At 48.1% G+C, this 21666-nt stretch overlaps 1 protein-coding gene across 1 annotated transcript in view; it reads right to left on the reverse strand.

The window, feature by feature from the left end:
• Positions 1–21666, reverse strand: part of DNAH9 (dynein axonemal heavy chain 9) — a 282174-nt gene that overhangs the window by 17714 nt on the left and 242794 nt on the right. The window contains exons 60-65 of the mRNA XM_065908483.1: positions 18829–19022; positions 17824–17972; positions 7031–7158; positions 4031–4258; positions 1898–2089; positions 396–587 (exon numbers count right to left, since the gene is read on the reverse strand). Of these exons, the coding sequence (XP_065764555.1) occupies positions 396–587; positions 1898–2089; positions 4031–4258; positions 7031–7158; positions 17824–17972; positions 18829–19022 (1083 nt within the window). The remainder of the gene's footprint in view (positions 1–395; positions 588–1897; positions 2090–4030; positions 4259–7030; positions 7159–17823; positions 17973–18828; positions 19023–21666) is intronic.

Here is a 21666-nt window from a genome sequence, read left to right on the forward strand (position 1 = left end):
GGGGTGAGTGGTCTACCCATAAGACCGTGTCCCTCTGAAGGTATTCTGAACCACTAATAGAAACTTAACCAAAAAGTTGGCTAAGTTCTTACCTGAATTTTTGCTCCTAATGGTTTTGTCAATATCTTGAGTGAAAACGATCAAGTAAGTGCCCGAGATGTTGTTTGTAGAAAAGAGCAACAAATAGAATTATTGAACCAAACGTCAAGAATAAAAAGATCTCTGAAAGTTCAATTTTGTCATTAATTGGAGGCTAGAAATCCTATAGGAGCCCTCAAATTGAGCAGGCTGAGAGCCACGCTCCATGAGCTCAGCTCTCTCAGCCGTCCTCCCCGGCTCTGCCCCAGTGTCTCCAGTCCTCCTGGGCTGCACAGGAGGGAGACCCGGGTCCCCACCTGGTGGTAGGCACTGTAGTCCATGTTGCCGGGCAGCGGGAACCCTGGGGCCAGGGCCAGCTCCCCCTCTAGCATCTCTGGTCTGATGAACTCCTCCAGGTAGGTTCTGCAGAGTCTCCGGTCCCAGTCGTCGGTGATGTGGCCCCCGTACATGATCTCACCAAAGAGGTACCGCAGGTCATCGTAGGGGACCTGAGAGACAGGAAGGGAGGAAGCCCTGTACGCGGGCCTCGGGCCGACCCCATGTCAGCCACAAGATGTGGTGGGTCTGGAGATGAGGAGCGATGTCTTTTTTTAAAAACCTTTTTGACTAAACTGCACTGCACACAGGATCTTAGTTCCCTGACCAAGGATTGAACCCGTACCCCCTGCATTGGAAGCATGGAGTCTTAACCACCAGACCACCAGGGAAGTCCCAGGAGCAGTGTCTTATTCATCCATGTTTCCCTGGTACTTAGCAGGGTCGAGCACCTCTGGGAGCTCATTAAACGAGGGACGAGTTAGATCAAAGGGTGAGAAGAGGTAAGACACAGGCGCTCTTGCACACACGCCTGCCCTCGTTCACCGTCTTTAACTGTGGCAGTGAAGTCGGGCTCTAACTACAGGTCCTTTAAATACGCCAAGGTCAAGTAGAGGAGAGCAAAGATGGGGGTACTTTTCTCATTCCCTGCCATTGATTAGCTTATCAGTTAATTGTCTCCTTGGAAAGTTCAGAGTGAATGAAATGCAGCACACAAGTTCATGGATGCTAGAGTTAGGCAGGAAAGCCACTGGGAAGAAAGCCCTGGGTCCTCGTGGCAGGTGAAGCGATGGTGTGTTCTGTGGTGGACTTCCCAGGACCCTGGAGCCAGAGCCAGAGGCATTGCTTCTGGGCCTGATTCACTGTCCCCAAAAGAAAGAGGGAGAGGCCTTGCAGAGGCTGTGTTTGGTCTTCCCTAAACTGGGAGAGCGTGGATCATCGTGTTTCATAAAATGGAGCCATCAGGCGGGATAAAGGAGGCGAGGTGAAGGAAGGAGGAAGAATTTGGCTTCTTCAACTTTGGCAAGACCGTGCTTAAGACTGTGCTTATGGGAGGAGCTGCGTGCACCACCACGAGAAGGTCTCTGTCTTTGGTGGATTAAATTGGGAGCTTGTAGCAGATGAGGGTGGGTCTCTTCCTGCCAATCACCACCCCCAGCAATGCTGGGAGTACACAGGGTGGTCTGGGGGGGGCCTGGGACAGACACCCATGGCTGACTGACACCAAGCGTGAGTCACTGTTAGTAGTTTGGTTTCCTGAGCTTTCTTTCTACCCTTACCATATCCCTCTCGCATCATGGTACTTCCTCCTCAGCCTCACGCTGCTCTTGGGGTTGACCATGCAGTAAACCTGTACTTCCTCACACCCCCGGGGGGCTGTAGACCTGTCTCAGTGAGCGCACCCCATCTCCCCATGCAGATGCCCCATCATCTTTCTCAGAGGCACCCTCCCGACCTGCCCCTGTGCTGGCTGGAGCTGTACCTTGGCATTGGCCTCCAGGAAGTTGTAGAGCACGTTCACAGAGATGGTGAGGTCTCCGGTGTTGAAGGGGTAGGAGCGATTCCACCCCTGGGGTCCAAACTTGCGTCTTTCTGCCACCACAGCGTGAAAGTAACAAAGCGCAAAGAGGATGCTCTTAAACTCCGTCTCCCGGGAACACATCTCCAGGGTGTCCTGGAAGGAGATGATGCTCAGTGTCAGAGCAGAGCAGCCGTGATGCAGGACAGGCGGGGCAGGGGTGAGAAGGGCGGGCCTGACGTGTCCTGGTGGAGATCTGAGTGACAGCAGGACTGTGGGTTGCGCTGCAGACAGGCATGGAGTCAGGTTGGGGCTGGGTTTTAGTTTAGATTCAGCCTATAACAGAACTTGTCTACAGTTACAGTTTGCACACACGGACATGCTAATGAGGTTCCCAAGCGTAGCTAACAGAGAAATGGGTAGGAGGCCACAGAAGTGTTATATTTGTCCTGCTGATGGCACTTGGTGCTGGGGTGTGGGTGGGGACACCCACAGCATCATCTCTGACTCCCCTCCTTCCCGTCATGCTTCCGTGACCATCATGGAATCTTAGTAAGTGTAATTACTGCCTGTGTGACTGACAACCCCACGGCTCATCTGCTGGGGGAACTGCCGAAGCAGAGGGAGGTGGGAATTGGAGCCACAAGAAACAGAGGGGTGTCCTGTCCTTTACATCCTAACGGACACGTGGCTGCAGAAGCAAGACTCCCGAGGGGTCCTGGCTGCAGAGCAGAAGGCAGGGGAAACAGTCTGACTCATGAACAGAGGATGAAAGATGGGAAGATGGGAGAAAAGAAGCAAGAGAGAGTCCAGAGGAAGTTGGTGGAATTGTTCTTAGACGTTAATGGGCATGGGGATGATGGTGGGGAGGGAGAAAACTGCATTGTGAAGGGCTGTTAGGATGTGAACCCTGGATTCTTTGGAAGGAAACGAGTCCTCTGAGTGAGCTCCTCTGTTTAGGAAGGAGCAAGATGCTGCAGCTAGAGCCCCAGAGGCACTTTTAAAGCTCACACAACTGGATTGGGTTCAGTCCTGGCATTTCTTCTAGGAGGTGGACCTTAGACTATGCTTACAACAACGAGGGGAAGCAGAGGAGACCGCAGAGATTAAGCTGCTGGTAGGTCTGATTTTTTTCCCCAGTGAACCCGTGACACAGTTTTCTCTCTGGTTCCTTGATTGGGCACCACGCTTGCCATGAAGATATGAATGCGAAAGGTCAGAGGTGGTACAAGGAACAAAGTCACTGCCTCATGCAAGCAGGAACTTATTATAATAATGGCTTTTTGGAAAGAGTTGTTCTCTGCAGACATGTAGGAAACTTCCTTTGTTACCTCTGACACACGTGGAAAATTAAGTCCTGCTGAAAAATGCCTTTAAGTACAAAGACAAGAAGCCACACTTGTGAAGCTGGATGACAGGGGGTTCACTCAAATGAAAGTCAGAATGAAATGATCATCTCCAAACAGCACAGCGGTCAGGGAAGAGGGGGTGGATGAAAAGACCCCAGTTCTGCGATTTGTCCCATAAACAGTGAAAATAGGGCTCTGGAGGAACAGAGCGAATCCTAGAAGGTATTAAGCAGGCCACTGTCCCCGGGTATTTGCAAATGCAGAATGGAGCAATTGACACTCTTGTGAGCAATGAAGAGACTCCTGAATCTGTCCCTCTTCCTCCGAATGACCTACTGCAGAGGCCGGTAAAGTCCCAAACGTCAACCGTTGTGTATCCTTCTGCAGCAGAACCGGGACAAGCCAGCATCTCTTGGGATATACTTTCCAACTGCTCGATAACCAAGACTGGACATTGGGTTTGCACAGGGGTAAGCCCAAAGACAAAGGCCCCTGGAGAGCTGACAAGATGATACTAAACCTACCGAGGCATAGTTTTATCATCTTAATAATTAGGAGCTGTACCACTGAAGCAGCTGCAGCCCCTTCCCTGTCTCTGCCAGGACCCTCAGGGCAGGCGAGCAGGGCATGCCCTGCCACTGACTCCTTTAAGAGAGTGTGTTCCTCTCCTGCCCTGGGTGGGGGCGCGGGGAGGGGGTCTGCTCTTTGCCAGAGGAGGTGCCCCGCTGCCCTCCCTCCAGGGCCCCACCTGAGTGAAGTTGTCCAGGGCCTTGTGCAGGTTGGCGTGCATGCCCGTGGGTGGCTCGCTGGTGATCTTGATGGCGTTCTCCAGGAGGCCCTGGGGGACGATGTGGCTCCCGGGGGAGGGGGCGGGCTCCGCGCTCATGAAGACCCTGAACTCTCTGTGGCTGTTCTCACTGTGCTCCTCCAGCTTCTTCTCCAGGGCGCCGAGCCACTTGGCCACCAGGTGGATGTTCTGGTGGGAAGGAAGCAGCCCCCCGCCCCATGCAAGCCTCTGCTTAAATGGTAATCAGGAAGGATGATCGGGGTTGGGGGGGAGGGGATACCTGGCGTTTTCTTCAAACAAATCACATCCTAGCAAGAGTCTTGGGGTTCTCAGTCATGAGGACCCCTTTTTCCTGCCATTCAATCTATCCCTCCATGTCCTAAAGATCTCAGACTTGACCTTGAGGCTTTGGAATCCCCTGGATGACTTGTTGAAACAAAGGTTCTTGGGCCCCACCCCAGAGCGGCTGGTCCATGGAGGACCCCGAGTGCTTGCACTTCTAACAAGTTCTTAGGTGATGCCGCTGCTGCTGGTCTAGGGGTCACACTTGAAGTATCTCACCCATGGGTAGCCTCCAACTTCAGATCCCCACAGCTGACACCTGGATTTTTTTGAACCTCTGACACTCAAATGTGGGGCCCGTGGACCACAACGTTACCATTACCTGGAAGCCAGTTAGAAATGCTGACTCAGACTTACTGAATTCATGCACTTTAATAAGATCTTCCAGTGATTTGTCTGCATGTTCAGACTTGAAAAGCATTTATTTAAACTTCTAGCTAGCTCTCCTTCCTCCTCATCCCTCTCCAAATCATTCTGCTGATTGTTGTCAAACTTATCTTTCTAAAACACACTGGGACATCGTGGCTCTCATAGAGGGAAGGCTCCTCGTCCATGCCCAAGCCCCTCTGGTCTTTGAACCTGTCTCCTGCTTCCTGAGATTCCTATCTGTCCGTCTGTCTATGTGAAATGGCATTAATTTCTTAGCACCACGTTGCAGCATGCACTTTTTACTTCAGCAAGGATAGTCACTTTGCTTCATCGCAATATGTTTCATTATGATGGACAGATAAAAGCTCCTTGATAAATATTTGAGGAAGCCTGCTTGCAGAGCCTTAAATACACAGGTCGGCACAGAACACAGTGCTGAGGCCACAGCCATCTGCTCTACTTTCTCTTCTATGAAAAGAGAAATAACAGTAATATATGCCATACTTATTTCCCAGGGTTGCTGCAAATAACTGAAGGTAATGGATTTGAGAGGGCTTTGTATACTGTGAAATGCTATGTAGGAGTTAGTAGTGGATGCCAAAATGAAAATTTGTTAGAGGAAAGAATTCCGTTGTCATCACTTATCAGAGCAGGGAGGGTGGGTGACTGGAGAGCTGCGGCTCCGTGAGCCAGACGGCATGGCCACTCCCCAGTGAGAAACTCTGCCGCTGTATCAGGAATCCCAGCTTCCAAGTTTGGTCTTGGAGATCTCTTAGAAACCACATCGGGACAAGGTGTGACGGTCCCGGGCAGCAGATAGGTACGGCTCGTTGTCTTGGGAGGGGGCCGGGTTCCTGAAGGTGCTAGTGCCCAGGGTGAAGTGAAGTGAAAAAGTTAGTCGCTCAGTTGTGTCCGACTCTTTGTGACCCCATGGACTGTGGCCCACCAGGCTTCTCTGTCTGTGGGGATTCTCCAAGCAAGAATACTGGAGTGGGTTGCCATGCCCTCCTCCAGGGGATCTTCCTGACCCAGGGATCGAACCCGGGTCTCCTACATTGCCAGTAAAGATGGATTCTTTACCATCTGAGCCATCAGGGAAAACCCAGTGGCCAGAACGGGGTCACTTTGACAGATGAGCCTAAGACAAATGGGGAGCTGATCCAGTGGGAGGAGGCAGGGACCCTGCAGTCATTCTCTTTCCTCCTTAGAGTCCCACTGTTTCTGGAAAAGGAGTCCTAGGAAACAACAGGTCCTTCCGCTGCTAGGCTCAAACAAACAGTGGGATAATGAAGACCCAGCAGCATGAAGTGTGCAGAGTCATCAGGTGAGAAGTTCTGGGTAATCAAAGTCAGATGGGAGGGGAGGGACTGGCTTTTCCATTTGATTCTTTCCTCCATTGCTTTCTTCACTGATTCTTTTACCCAGCAGGCTCTGGTTGAGTGTCTACTGTGTTCACAGTAGTGTGAAAGTAGTGAAAGTGTTAGTCTCTCAGTGGTGTCCGACTCTTTGCGACCCCGTGGACTGTAGCCCACCAGGCTCCTCTGTCCATGGGATTCTCCAGGCAAGAATACTGGAGTGGGTTGCCATGCCCTTCTCCAGGGGCTCTTCCCAATTGAACTTGGGTCTCCCGCATTGCAGGCGGATTCTTTGCCATCTGAGCCAGCATCTGAGGGAAGCAGTGTGCTGGGTACCAAAGGCAGATGGGGGATGCCTCTTTCCCTAAAAAAATGCAGCGGAGGACACAGGTATATAGTAAACTGTTCCTACAGAGCTGTGGATGCGCTTATAGAGGCGGTGGCAGGGTGTTATGGGAGGAGAGAGGGGTCCGCCACTCGCTCTGCCACAGCCCCAGGATCCATGCAAGTTGCATGAACAAGAATGAGGACAGGCCATGACGGAAGAAAGGCAGCCTTTACTTCCTGTGTTTAGCGAAACTCAACAGTACGTGTTCCAGACTCCAGATGCCAACATGATCTCTCAATGAAGAGGCTGCGTTCTGGTTGCACGTGTGGCATTCTAGTCGTGAATGTGATGGAGAACATGGACCATGTGGCCCAGAGGAAAGGTGGAGCAGAGGAGAGTTCTGTGGAAGGCATGGGAGGAGATTAGCAGCGGGAAAGATCCAGCTGAAAGCCAGCGTCCTGAGAAGATTAGGAAGTCAGGGGAGGAGGGTGTGGACGGAAAGGCGGCCCAGGAGGTCCACACAGGGATGGGTCAAAAGTGAGCCCCATCAGGGCAGAGTGTGCGTACCTGCAAAATAACCCAGTGGCCTTTCTTGGCAGCCAGGTCCAGTGCAGCCTCAGCCACGACCTCCTGTCCTTGCCCCAAAGACACATTGTGGAAGTTCCGGTTGTTGAAGGTATATCCGAGTTTTTTTCCTGAAAGGAGCGTGGAGTGGTCAGCACCTCTTATGTCGCTGAGTGTTCACTCCACATGGCACCCCCATTGCCAGCGGCAGGGAGCCATACACTCCAACCTCATGCACAGACCTTTTTCCTTCCCAGGGTGGGGTTGCTACATCTTCCAACTTTTTGTTCCCAATTAAAAGGAAGCACATTTGTCGAGACAAAGCGACTTCACCCCTCCCTCTTCACTGAATCCCTGCCAACTGAAAATTGTCAGTTGCTATCTGCTTCTACAAGGTTACTAGCTGCTGACCTTCCAAACTCCCTGAAAAGAATTCAAGGTGGAGATCAGGAATGGTGTGCTCTATACTCTGGGAAAAACTGGCAGAACAGACGTTCACATAGATATTTTCAGGAGATTTTAGGAGCCCAAATTCTTGAATCTCCTCATATCTGGAAAAGCACTGAAATCATTAACGGAGACATCACTCCTTGTGACCAGCATCCAGCCTCAGCCAACCATGTGCTTGGGTGCATGTACTGCCTTCACTAAAACCATATAAGACACTGACCTCCTTCCCTCACTTCTTTGGAGCAGCTCCTCAGAGCTCTCTGAGAGGCTGTGTCCCAGGCTCTAGGCCTCACTTTGCCCCAAATGAATTTCAACTCACAACTCTCATGTTGGACTTTTTTTTCCCAGTTAACACCCCCAAGAGTGGACAGACATGCCCCTGCCATTTTGTGCAGCCTCCACTCCAAGACCAGGCATTGGGCCACTGTCCTAGAGTGAAAAGGCCCAAAGAGCAGCAAGTGTGGGGGTATGGCTGGGTCCAGCTTGCTTGGTCCCCTGATGCATATGAATAATAATATGTATTTTCCCTGGACACCTACTGAGAGGTGTGGCCCCAAGAGGCAGGACTCAGGTGGTTTTCAGCTTCCTGCACGTTACTCCATAGGAACCTCCTCCTTGCTATTCCCACCACATAGGACATTTACTGTCGCCACCTTGCATGAATTCGAGTGAAGAGAGGCAAGCCAAGGAAGGGCCTGGCTGCGTGGGTGAGAATGTTGTGCATCTCAATGCTGGGAGTGCAGTGAGGGAACAGCTGCGTGAACATGCATGTCACAGCCGTGTCACTGGAGCAAGGCCGAGCCCCCTGTGACCTACAGCGACTTCCCACTAGCCGTCTGCTTTGCACATGGTAGTATATAGATGTCAGTGCTATGATGACCTGGAGGGGTGGGATGGCGGGGTGTGAGGGAGGCTCGGGAGGGAGGGGATATATGTATACTTACGGCTGATTCTTACTGTGGTATGGCAGAAACCAACACAACACTGTAAAATAATTATCCTCTGATTTAAAAAAAAAAAGCAATGGAAAAATAAATAATAACAATGTCATGTGACAGAGGTGTGAGCTAATGCTGTGGTGATAATCACATTGCAATACATGTTGCAAAACATGGTGTACATCTGAAACTTACACAATGTTCCATGTCAATTATATCTCAATTTAAAAAAATGAAAATCAATGAAAAAGAGTTGCACTGTAAGCCTGCGAAAGACTTCACACAAAGAAATAACCTTACTAAAGAACACCAGTTCTGTTTGGATACCGGCTATTCACCAATCCAATAAAGTTTAGAGAAAGTACACAGTGTTCTTTAGACAAAGGATCACAAAAGTGTGCAATACCATGAAGGAGCTGTTGGGCAATTTTTCTCAGAAGGTAAGGAATGCAAGAGAGAAGAGGAGAAATTTTAAAAAGAAAAAGAATCAAAGTCTGTACTTAAATTTAGTCTCAGGGGAACTAAAACTGAAGATGCAATTTGATATCTCTGCAAAAAATTTTAAAGAACACTGTCAATATCGGAAGTGTCTTTAAAGCACTAAAAAAAAAAGTATGGCGTGTTCTTGAACTGCTTGGACAAAACTGTGTGATGACTTTTTGTACTGATGAATGGTTATTACAGATTCAACAGAGATGAACCCAAGCAATACCCTTATTAAACTCTACAAATCCTAGCTGGCTATGGATTTGATGTCAGCTTTAGAACTGGGAATATAAACAATGGATTCCAAAGAAAATACTAGGATAAGGGTGCTGGGACTGTTAGATAGTCTTGGTGACATTTCTGCTTACAAAAGAGCCTATTTCTTTTCTTTATTCACAAACAAAGGATAAAGGAAAAAAGGGGCTTAGGTTTAGATTACTTTGAATACTGTGTGCTACGACTTCCAGCCCTTCCCTCCCCACCCCCCACCTTTAGCTCATCTTTCCCTTTCTGATCTTCTGTCCAGTGCTCCTTATGGTGGGGTCACCAGGACCCGCGTCCCACTGTAAACCTCCTTGACCATCCTGGCAGCTGTGTTTCCTCAAAAGCCAGGCTCTTTGAGACATGACAACCTCTGTGGCACTGTCCCTCGCTCCGCACACCCCCGGAGCTGGGAGGAAGGTGAACGTCTGTCTAGCCTTCTCTTAGAACTTGCAGGCTATTTTTTCTCCACTCTTGTAAAAAACCCTTTCTCTTCTAAAGCACACGCATCAGTTATATTACCTACTCACTTGTATGTTTTCTGCCTTCTATCAACTTCCCAGAGAGAGTCACTTTTATTAGGGCTTTGGAACTTGGAACTTTGGCATTTTTGGAAGTTTGGAACTTTAAAATCTTCCATCTTTTCTTGCTTCATCATTAACTCGGTGACCTTTGCTGCCACTGTGGATGACTCGGCCGACACCCAGCCTCACATTTCCTCATCTTTCAAAGAACTTCATTCCATTTCTGCTACCCACTTTCAGAGGCTGCACCAAGGACTTTATCAGTAGGAACGATTCTGTGTCTCATACATTCTTCTTTCATACTTATTCACAATGATAACGTCCTGCTCTCCAGATTGTTTAATCTTTTTTAAAAAATTATTTTAAAACATTTATTTATGTGTTTGCTTTTAGTGTGCTGGGTCTGTGTGGTGGTGCTCGGGCTTCCCACTGTGGCAGCTCCTCTTGTTGCACAGCACAGGATCCAGGCACGCGGCCTCGGTAGCTGTGGCACGAGGGGGGCTGCTCAGTGGCTGCTCCTCGGCACGTGGAAACCCAGACGAGGGATCGAGCCTGTGTCCCCTGCACTGTCAGGCAGATTAACCAGCGGGCCACCAGGGAGGCCCCAGACTGTTTAATCGATTACTCCCTGCTCATGTGATTCTATGTCAGCAAAACGCCCAGTGCGTCGGCTTCTCTGTTTATCCTAACCCTCATCTTTACCTCCCTGTTATTTTAATATGGATCCAATAATCCTTCATTTGAGCCATGATCTTATAAGATTCTTAACTCTTGTCCATTCTACACCTGCATCACCCAACTTTTGTAAAACTGTAACCCTGGCCGGCTACAGTTCATGAGGTTTCAAGAGAGTTGGACACAACTGAGCAATTGATGCTTTTGAACTATGGTGTTGGAGAAGACTCTCGAGAGTCCCTTGGACTGCAAGGAGATCAAACCAGCCAATATTAAAGGAAATCAGTCCTGTATACTCATTGGAAGGACTGAGGCTGAAGCTGAAGCTCCAATATTTTGGCCACCCGATGTGAAGAACTGATTCCTTAGAAAAGACCCTGATTCTGGAAAAGACTGAAGGCAGGAGGAGAAGGGGACAACAGAGGATGAGGTGGTTGGATGGTTTCACCAGTTCGAAGGACATTAGTTTGAGCAAGCTCCGGGAGTTGGTGATGGACAGGAAAGCCTGGCGTGCTACAGTCCATGGGGTCACAAAGAGTGGGACACGACTAATCGACTGAACTGAACTGAGAGACTAAACACACACACACACACACACACAATCCTGCACAAATCTGAGCATTAATACAAGAGCAAAATAACACACTGGGTGAGCTGGGGCCACAGCAAGTTGACAATTCTCAATCTCAGGAGACTGGTAACCTTTCCACGTGTCCAGAAGTTGCTACATTTCCCATTCCCCTCTTCCTTTAACCTCCCTTTAACCTTCAAAGGGGGACTTCCCTGGAAGTCCAGTGGTTAAGACTCCATGGTTCCATTGTAGCGGCCAAGGTGATCAATCCCTGGTTGGGGAATTAAGATCCCGCATGCTGCACAGTGTGGCAAAGTAAATAAATAAATAAATATAAAAAAAGAAAGCTTTTTTAAAAGAGGAAGTATTTAAAAATAAATAAATAAACTTCCTAATGGAGCCCCCCATTTCTTATGCTCAGCGATTGGCTCCACTCCCTACCGCTCCCCCAGCCGGAGAAGACATCTGCATTTGGTAGAACACCTTCTATTACTGCCATTGTATCTGACACTGCCCACACCCCTGCTCCATCCCCCTCCACAGCCCCCCACAATGAAAGAGGTGCCCCCCACTCTCCTAGTATAAGACAGAGAGAGGACTGCCTCTCCACACAGAAGCAACACTCTGCTGATCTTGAAGCTGCTCTGTAGAGACTGGACTTGCTCCAACCTGGCCAACTTCAACTGGTGCTCAAGAAAAAGAGAATGGGGTCGGGAGCAGTGAAAAAGAGACTCTAATCAAAGTGCTGATAATCTAGCTGCAAAGACGCTGAATTGAAAACTGTTTCTTTGAACACCCCTGGTAGCAGGCTAACAAAAATCTAAAGGAGCCTGTTCTGACGAGCACATTGGAAAGAGAAAGAGAAGGCAGTGGAAGACCAAGGTGGTAGATAAATGGAAATGTCAGAATTCATTGTGTCAATGCCAGATAACTGGACAAAGGAGGACGGAGACTGAGCAAGATCATGTACGAGTCAAGTGAGAGAAGGACCAGAGACGATGCCTTGTGAGGGTGGAAAGGGGAGGTCCTCTGCCAGGAGGGCCAAGGAGGATGCTGTGCTTTGAAAGGATGTGAGAAAAGGGTATAAAGGAAAAGCAAACCGAGCTGCCTCGAAGAACAGGAGAATCATCATTGTAACTGTACTGCCGTATGATGCTACTGGAGTCTTAGTGTTTGAAAGCCTTTTTGGACCTGAGATTTCATGTTTATCCTCACAGTAACCCTAGGAGGAAGGTAATAGGGTGACTGGAAATAACAGGTGATTGCTTTTAGATGAACCAAAAGCAAAAACAATGGTGCCAATAAGCAAGTGTGGCTCCTTCTGGAAGCAGGTGATGAGAAGAGAGAGGAGGGACTTCCCTGGTGGTCCCGTGGTTAAGACTTTGTGCTCCCACTGCAGGGCGCATGGTTTCCATCCCTGATCAGGGAACTATGATCCCGAACTCTGCACGGCGTGGTCAAAATAGATAAAATGAGGAGACATGGTGAGAAAAGAGAGAGAGGAGGGTAAAATTAAACGAGTGTTAAAGAATAGATCTGTGAAGGCAAGAAGGATGCAATGTGGGTGGGTGGTGGCAGGTTCATGTTCAAACAGAGGCCAAAGACAGTGGATGGAATTTCCTCTTCCTCCTTCTCTATTGAGGATGGAAAATCCTGGAGGAGACACAAGTGTCAGAAAAGCACAGATGCTTTTTTTTTAATTTAGTTAATTAAACATTTTTATTTTATATTGGAGTATAGTTGATTTACAATGCTGTGTCAGTTTCAGGTGTATAGCAAAGTGATTCAGTTATATATATATACACATATATATATGTGTGTATATATATATATCTTTTACTTTTCAGATTCTTAGAAAAGCACACATTCCTAATCAACTGTCAACAGATGAGCTTTGGAAGCTTAGAGAACTCCCAAGATCATACAGAGAATTCTGTTTGCCTGAGGGTTCATGCATTTTGGGAGAAGGGCTGGAGGGAGGGTGGAAGAAATAAAATCTTTCATCTGACTTTCAGGGTGTTAAAACCTAGCCCAGTATTAAGAACAGCCATGGGGCTTCCCTGGAGGCTCAGTAATAAAGACTCTACCTGCTAGTCCAGGAGACACGGGTTCGATCCCTAATCTGGAAAGACCTCACGTGCTGCAGGGACAGCTAAGCCCGTGCGTCACAACGACGAGGGCTGCGCTCTAGAGCCTGGGAGCTGCAACTACTGAGGCCCACACCCCCTAGAGCCCTTGTTCTGCAACAAGAGAAGTCACCGCAGTGAGAGGCTCCTGCACTACAGCTAGAGAGTAGCCCCTGCTTGCCATAACTAGAGAAAAGCAGTGAAGACCCACCACAGCCAAGTAAATAAACAATAACTGCCATGATGAGACAAAGGGATAGAGACATGAAGGAGTTAAGAGCATGGATCACACACTCAAAGGCGGGGAAGGATCCCAGGCTTTCTAAGAGGCTACGTGGAGTGAAGCAGTGGACGGTCTGATGTACAGATTCTGCCGAAGTGCAGATGGTGAGTTTCCTTTATAAGCGGGGGCCTAGCAGACACAGGGGAAAGTGTTTGAGTCAGTCGTATGGATTCCAAACCTGAGAACGGGAGTCCATCAGACAAAATGATTAGACCCAAGATGGGGAGTGCATGATGAACCCAGAGTGTATGTTCTAACTGGGTGCAGGAGAAAACAAGTCAAACCACCCAGAAAGCGGCACAGGTGCACAGGTAATCACTAGCTGATGAGCGGCAATATTGCCTCTGCCAAGGGAATGTGCGTGAAGGTTAAACCAAGGGCAGGGCTGAGATGATACATTCAGAGACAAATAACCAGTATGGTTCAGGGACAGGTCAGCTTGCCTGGAATGACAGAAAGCTTCAATATACATGATGAAATAGTTGGAGGTCACTTGGCAAAGAACAGGAGGACACTGCTCATAAACAGGGTATATGAAAGCTTCCAAAAAGGAAAACGTTGACTAAAAATGAGGAGGCTAGATTTGTTCATATGAAAGGAATAAAACCTCCATGGGACAGAAGAATACAGAACTCTATTAAAAAAAAAAACTGAAAGTCAGGAACAACTTAGCAATGACAACAGTTCTTCTATGTGCATTCATTCGTTTGCTAATTCATCCGACTGATATTTACTGAGCCCCGCTCTGTGCACTCAGACTTTTAGGCACAGACAAAATCCTAAGCAAGATGATGTGGTCCTTAATCTCCAGGGTCTTAGTGAGAAGTAGGTAGGCAAATGTAAGTTAAATAATAAAAGAAAGGTTTAATTAGAATTGTATCAGGATTTCCTTGGTGGTCCAGTGGTTAAGTGTCCACCTGCCAATGTAGCTGACTTGGGTTCTATCCCTGGTCCAGGAACTAGGAGCCTCCATGCTGCAGGGCAACAAAGTCTGTGCACCCTAGAGCCTGCGCTCTGCAACAAGAGAAGCCAGTGCTGTGAGAGGCCCACACATCACAACTAGAGAGTAGCCCCTGCCCGCTGCCACTGGAGAAGGCCCGCAATCAAGAGCCCACATGCCACAACAAAGGCCCAGCACAGCCAAATAAATAAATAAATACAAATTTAAAAAGAGTTGTATTAAAAGCTCTGATGCAAATACATGTGTAAGGGAGACCCAGACGGTCTTGCAGGGAGAAGTTCAGGAGGTGATCTATGCAGGACGGGGAGGCACTGGACCAAAGAACTGGGGAGAAATATTTCAGATAAAAGGGACTGTTTGGTTCAGGGTGGGGAACACATGTATACCCATGGTGGATTCATGTCAATGTATGGCAACACCAATATAATACTGTAGAGAAAATTAAAAAAGGGACTGCTTGTGCCCTGGGTTGGGAGGGCTCATGAGGTGATGGCCCTAAGAGAGCCATGTGGCTGGAGTATTGGTGTGAGTTTGGGGGAAGTTAAGATCTAAAGCTGAGGGCTTCCTTGATGGCTTAGTGGTAAAGAATACACCTGCCAATGCAGGAGGTGTGGGTTCGATACATGGGTTGGGAAGATGCCCTGGAGAAGGAAATGGCAATCCACTTCAGTATTCTTGCCTGGGAAATCCCATGGACAGAGGAGCCTGGTGGGCTACAGTCCATGAGTCAAAAGAAGAGTTGGACATGACTGAGCAATTAAACGACAACAAAAGATCCAAGGACGGACAGAAAGACTTCGGCTTGCAGGTCACGGAGACCATGTCAGTGGTATTGGACCTTACCTTTACAACAGTGGGGAGCCACTAGAGAGGTTTTGGTAGAAGTGCATTATAATCAGATCTGAGATTTAGCAAGATGAGTCTGGCTGTGAGTGGCAAAAGATTGCAGATGGAGGAGAAGAACAGGGATGTTAATAGGCTCTTGGGATAGTCCAGGAGACAGTTTGGTGACTCAGATGAGGAAGGCACAATGATACAATTAGACCCATTTGAAACACATTTAGGAGGTAGAACCAATAGGACTAAGCGTGATGGGTGGGAGGAGGTGTCCGGGGTGACTGATTCTCAGGTTTCTGACATGAGCAACTTGGTGAATCGTGGTGATATTTACAAAAAATGAGAGAGCAAGATTACCAGAGATAAAGAGAGGTATGACTCTCCCACGTGAAAAAGCAGGCTGAGTGCTGAGCAGGTGAATGAAAAAGACCTGCACCTAACTCAGCTCATGAAATGTCACAACACAAGGTAGAGAGATGATTTGAAAGTTCCCAGGGAATAAAAACAGGTCACCAACAAAGAAACAAGGGCAGGGGATTTCCCTGTGGTCCAGTGGTTAAGACTCCAAGTTTCCAATGCAGGAGACATGGGTTCAATCCCTGGTCAGAGAACTAAGATCCCATATGCCATGTGGCCGAAAATTAAATACTTAGAAAAAAAGAAAAAAAAAAACAAGGGAAGGATAACACCCTACTAGCATATGGTCTCATAGGAATAAAACTGAGTTCTAGAGGACAATCGAGCATTGTGGACACATTCTGAGTAAAAAAATCATTTTGGACCTAGCAGAACTCATCAAATGAGTATGTGGGCAAAACTGAAGTCTTTTTAGACACCCAAAGATTCAGAAATTTTACTTTCCATCAATTTTTTCCTGATGACCTACCTATGCTAGCAAAATTAGGATGAAGTCAATTGATTGTCAGTAACAGGAGTTAAGTTCTTATTTTTCATATCAGAGGGTAAGTAGATACTGAAACTTGATAAATCCGGAAAGTGATATAAACTACTAATAGGAAATAGAGAAGAAATTATTAGAAAGAATAAATTCAGAAATAGGCAAAAGCCCAGGGTTTGGGCAAGGACACTGGGTACGGGAAGGGCTGGACTGAGAACTGTCACTTTTCTAAGTTCTTTGTTATCGGTATTTAAAAAATAATTTACTTGAACTTTTAGGAGATCACAAAAATATACATTAAATTAGTGAATAAGATGATGCTCTCCCTTAAGCAGGTATCTACTCTTTGGAGCCAAACACCAGGTATATGGTATATATTCCTTTCATTGTTGTTATTGTTTAGTCTCTGAAGTCATGTCATACTCTTTTTGTGACTCCATGGACTATAGCCCTCCAGGTTCTTCTGTCCTTGGGATTTCCCAGGCAAGAATACTGGAGATTACTCCAGGTAATCTTCCTGACCCAGGGATTGAACTCACGCCTGCTACATCGGTAGGTGGATTCTTTACCGCTGAGCCACCAGGAAAGCCCATTCCTTTCATTACATATGGAATAACAGGTTGCTTGTGGAGGTATAGTACTTGGTCTGTATTCTTACCTATAAAGCCCCGACTCTATAAAAACCCGAGTCTTGATTTAACTTTGCAACATATTGCAATTTTGTTAGTTTTATAGTTTTGATTAGTCATTTATTTGCTCACCCCCTCATTTACTTACTGAGTATCTATCATATGAAAACCACTAGGAACTTGAATACTATGCTGAAAAGGCCATTTATCCCCAGGGAGCTCTCACTCTCACATAAAGACACCACAGTCATTAAACGGTTACAATGTGACATAGATAGAAGGGTGCTCTAAGAGTACATGGGAGGGATACCAAGCACCCTGGAAGTCAAGTAGGGCTTCCTGGAGGTGGTGACAGTGAAATGGTATTTAAAGGATGAGTAGAAGGTAGTCTGGTGAAGGGAAGGCTAGAGGGGAAACAGACTATTCAGGAGAATGGAATGGCTTCTGTGTTGAGTGAGAAAGAGGGCAGTAGGGAAATACAGGCAGAATAAGGAGCTCCCAAAGATGTCCATGTCCTAAATCCCAGAATTGGTGAATAGATGTGACTTTACCTGGCAAAAGAGACTCTACAGATGTGATTAAAGACCTCCAGATGGGGAGATGACCATGGGTTGTCTGAGTGGGCCTGATAGTAGGTGTCCCTATCAGGGAATGGGGTAGACAGTAAGCCCTATTTGTGATTCCTGACCTCTAGAACTGTAAAATAATGGTGCTACCTTAAGCCTCTACATTTGTGATCATTTGTTACAGAAGAAACAGGAAACCATTAATGGAAACTAGGCTGGAGAGATAGGGAGCATGAAGCTCCCTATAAGTCAAGTTAAGGAGTTTGGACTTTATCGTGAAGGCAGTAGGAGCTGAAAAGGATTGTACCTGTATTTCAGAATCACTGCTCCAACTACAGGCAGGGGAATGGCTGGCAGCGAGGGTGGTGAGACAAAGTCTCCTCATGAATCTGCTACCTTATATCCCAGAACAGTCCTCCAGCTGGTGGAGACCCCCTGGGGTCGGTTCGGCAGTGACCCAGATCTCTGTATGCTTAGCAAATACCAAGCACTGCAAAATGAGCCTTGAATCAGGAAAACCAAAGCTGACAGAGGCAGAGCAACAGTGCGTGGGGCCGGTGCGGCCTTGGCTCCAGGGTGAGGTTTTCATACCTTGACTTTCCACATCCTTCAGGGGGTCCACCCCTGGAGACAGGATGAAGAACATGGGTGTGGCTGGTCCCGATTCTTCAAAAGAGGCTGTGAAGTCCAGTGCTCTTCCCACCACGTATTTGCTTCCTAACTTCTCCTCAATAAAATCTCTGCCGGGGGCGGAGAAAAAAGTCTATGTATATACATCAGTCACAGAATGATAACATATGAGCAACAGAGGTCTGCGTAAATGGAAAGATGCGTTCAAGGTCACGGCTTGGCAGTTACAGAGCTGGGAGTAACACCAATGCTGCTTCCTAAGTCAACACTCACACACTGTGTTGCTAGTTGTGCACCTGCTCACCTAGATCAGGGTTCCTTCTGGATCCCCATCCATCCAGGCCACCGCTGACTCCTCTATGGAACCTAGATGTCCTGTTACATCACCACCACCCATCAGAAGACTGCCAGGAGCAGCGTCTTCAGAAAGCAGCTAAACCCTCCACACCTTATATCCCTGAGCTCTTCCATGCCTGTGTGTGCACGTTTAGTTGCTCAGTTGTGTCCGACTCTTTGCAGCCCTGTAGCATGCCAGGCTTCTCTGTCCATGGGATTTTTTTTTTTTTTTTTCAGGCAAGAATACTGGAGTGCGTTGCCAGTCCTTTCCACCAGGGGATCTTCCCAAACCAGGGATCGAAGCTGCATCTCCTGCATTAGCAGGAAGATTCTTTACCCCTGAGATGTCAATGAGCACCTCTTCCCAAATGGTTCACTTAGATTTTAAGGCAATACTGTAATATATTGTCAATACATGTATGTTGACGATACATGTGTTGACAATACACGTGTTTGAGAACACAGAGCAACAGGCCTCGTGGGATTCTGGACGTTGGTACAAAGGCTTCTGTCACGGTAAACCTGTGGCTTTGGGCTCAGCCCTGCTGGCCTGGCCACACTCACCCTGCCTTCCCTGCCTCCCCTGGCCGCCTCGCCACTCCTGGCCTCCCCATGACCACTCGTCCCTACCGCAGGGCGTAGGTCATCCGGTCGGGCCGCAGGACTCTCATCATGCAGAGGCGCTGCAGGGCTGTCTTGTTCTTCCACTCCTGGGGGAACTTTTCCTTCTCTGGACATTCTGATTCCACGAACTTCTTCCAGCTCTTGGCGGATCCCTCAATGTCCCGATCCAGATTACAGAATTCTTCCATTGATGAAAGGGCCTGAAAAAGGTCAGGGAACCTGGCTCTGGATGCAGTTTCTCCTGAAAGCTGTCATTTGCATCATCATTGGGGGTAGGGGAGCAGGATGGTCTTATAGACACAATTCTGTTTCATCTATCTTTCTTTTGTGGATTCTTGACTATTCCCCCCAGCACACCAAGGAAGAGGAAGGATTTTGATCAACTCACGTCCATCAAAAGCCCCAGGGATATGTAAGGTTTAGCAAACAAAGTGTTTGGGAAGTGGTCAGCAGTGGGACTGAGAGAACCTCCCAGGAGGGGACCACACGGGAAGAGGGACAAGAGGATGCTGTGAGTTTTCTGGTCACAGAGCTCTGGTACTGAAGTCTCTGACGCCGCCCTTTCAATCCCATTCTCACGCTGCCAGCAACCCCTGTCAATTCCATCCCTCAAAATGTCTCTAGGATCTAGGATCAATGACTTTGTGTTAATGCCAACTCTAAAATTTCCATGTGTCTCTTGCTTTCATAAAGATTAAGTCCAAATATATGAATCAACTCTCTTCCTTTAGGGTTTCCCTCCAATCCATCCAGTTAACCACCCAGCCCACGTCCTTCCCACATCTGACTTAACCCTGGAAATGTGCCAGGCGCTCTCGCAGCTTGATGCCTGGTTCACACTTCTTGCACCGCAGGAGCGGTCCTCTCCTCCACAAATTCTACTCCTTTCCTTTCTCGTGTTGGGCATAATTATGTATCAAGGTTCTACAAGTTGTTAAAGTGTTAGTCACTCAGTCATGTCTGACTCTTTGAGACCCCATGGACAGAGAAACCTGGTGGGTTACAGGCAAGAATACTGGAGTGGGTTGCCATTCCCTTCTCCAGGGAATCTTCCTGACCCAGGGATTGAACCCGGGTTTTCTGCTTTGCAGGCAGATTCTTTGGATTCTTTACTGTCTGAGTCACCAGGGAAACCTTTACAAATTGCTAACCAATTGTTTAAGTCCAGTCCAAAATCAGCCAGCCCACTCACATCCATCTTCTCTAACCTGGAACACACAACCCTCCCACTCCCCTTGGTGGACCACTCAGAACTACTCACAGAGTTGATATATTTAATAAAGACTGACTCACTTTATGGATGTGTGACTGCTGATCACTTTTAAGCCTTATCTCTCCCTCTTCCTCTTCTGTTCCACCAGGCAAGCTGGTAGGTAATCTGGGTGCTCCTTCCTTTGTGCTGAAGGGAAGTTGTATCATGCAAGCCTTTGCCCCACTCTCCAGCAATCACAAAAAGCACAAGACACAACCTTTCCTGGTTCTCTCAAGCCATTTTCACGCTACTTGGGAACTCCCCTACTCTGCCCAGAAAGTCTCATTACGTAAGCAACAAATTCTTTCATGCCTTCTGGGTATGCATGAGGCATTGTCAATCTGAACAGGGGAACTGCATTTTGGGTGGGGGTCCATCCTGTTTCTTCAGAGTGCCCAGGTGAATCTCAATGACTTAGTCACCTACATGTAGCCTTTCCACAGTCACTCAACTCTGCCTGTGGGTTCCATCTCTCCAATGAGATTAAAAGCTATACTGGGTCCAGGGCACCTACCACAGTGCTGTGAACTTTAAGGAACCCACGCATTCTCATTATGTGAAATCTTTCACTCATCCTTTGGTATTTATGAGATGCCTGCTACATGCCAAGTACTTGGGAATACAAAGGCAAACCCCAAAATACATGCACCTTCAAGGCGCTTACTAAACTAAACAGAAAGCGATGAGGGAGGCCTTAGATGTAAAATTCTGTTGGGCAAAGAGGGAGGTGGAGAGAAGGGAAGAGCGTTTCATGGGAAGGGTCCACAGAGCCCATGTCTGAAGCACAGGGAGGGTATGGTGCATGGCAGAGGCCATGTGCCTGCAGTGGAGGGGTGACAGGCAACAAGGGGAAGGTCAGGCTGGAGAAGGACATGTACACTCGAGCTGGGCTTGCCCAGGCTCTTCTCCTGAGTGGATGAACACATGTCCCATCTTTAGTTGCCCTTTCACCCGGGCTCTGCGGCTTCCCAACGTCTCTCTGATCACTCAGAGCAGGGAGCGCACCTGTGGTGCTGAGACGTGACCTGGATTGGAGTGGGGGTGGCAGGGGAGAGGGGGCGTGGGGAGTGCAGGGGGAGGAGGAGCGTGGTGCATGGTAGAGGAGGGGCGGTTTGGGGGATGGGTGGGGGAGGAGGGAGTGGAGAGTATGATGGTGGTGGAGGCACCAGAAGACGAGACTTCTGGTCCCAGGGCCACCTCTTACGAGCCTCTTTTGACTCAGAGCCTGTTCTTAAACCTTTGTGGGCTTTGGTTTTCTCATTTGGAAAATGAGGCCATGTAATCATCGTCTGCCTAGCTCATGCTCTAATGTACATATGGGTGCTCAGAAGACTGTAAAGCCCCGCTTTGTGCTTTTTGGGGGCTCCTACGTTATCAGACTGCAATTGCTGGTCTGCTTGTCTGTGACTCCCACAAGATTGCGAGTTCCCTATGGGCAAGAACATTCTGTGCCGTCTCTGTAGCCTCAGGCTTCGCAGGCTGCCTGGCACTTAGGAAGCACTGCATTAAAAAAGTTGGACATCTGGGCGGCTGTTGGAGGGCCCTTGGAAGGCTGAGCAAAGCTGCAGACGTGGTGCTTAGCTCTCTCTGTG

Source organism: Muntiacus reevesi, chromosome 18, assembly GCF_963930625.1.
Source record: "Muntiacus reevesi chromosome 18, mMunRee1.1, whole genome shotgun sequence".
Classification (NCBI taxonomy): Eukaryota; Metazoa; Chordata; class Mammalia; order Artiodactyla; family Cervidae; genus Muntiacus; species Muntiacus reevesi.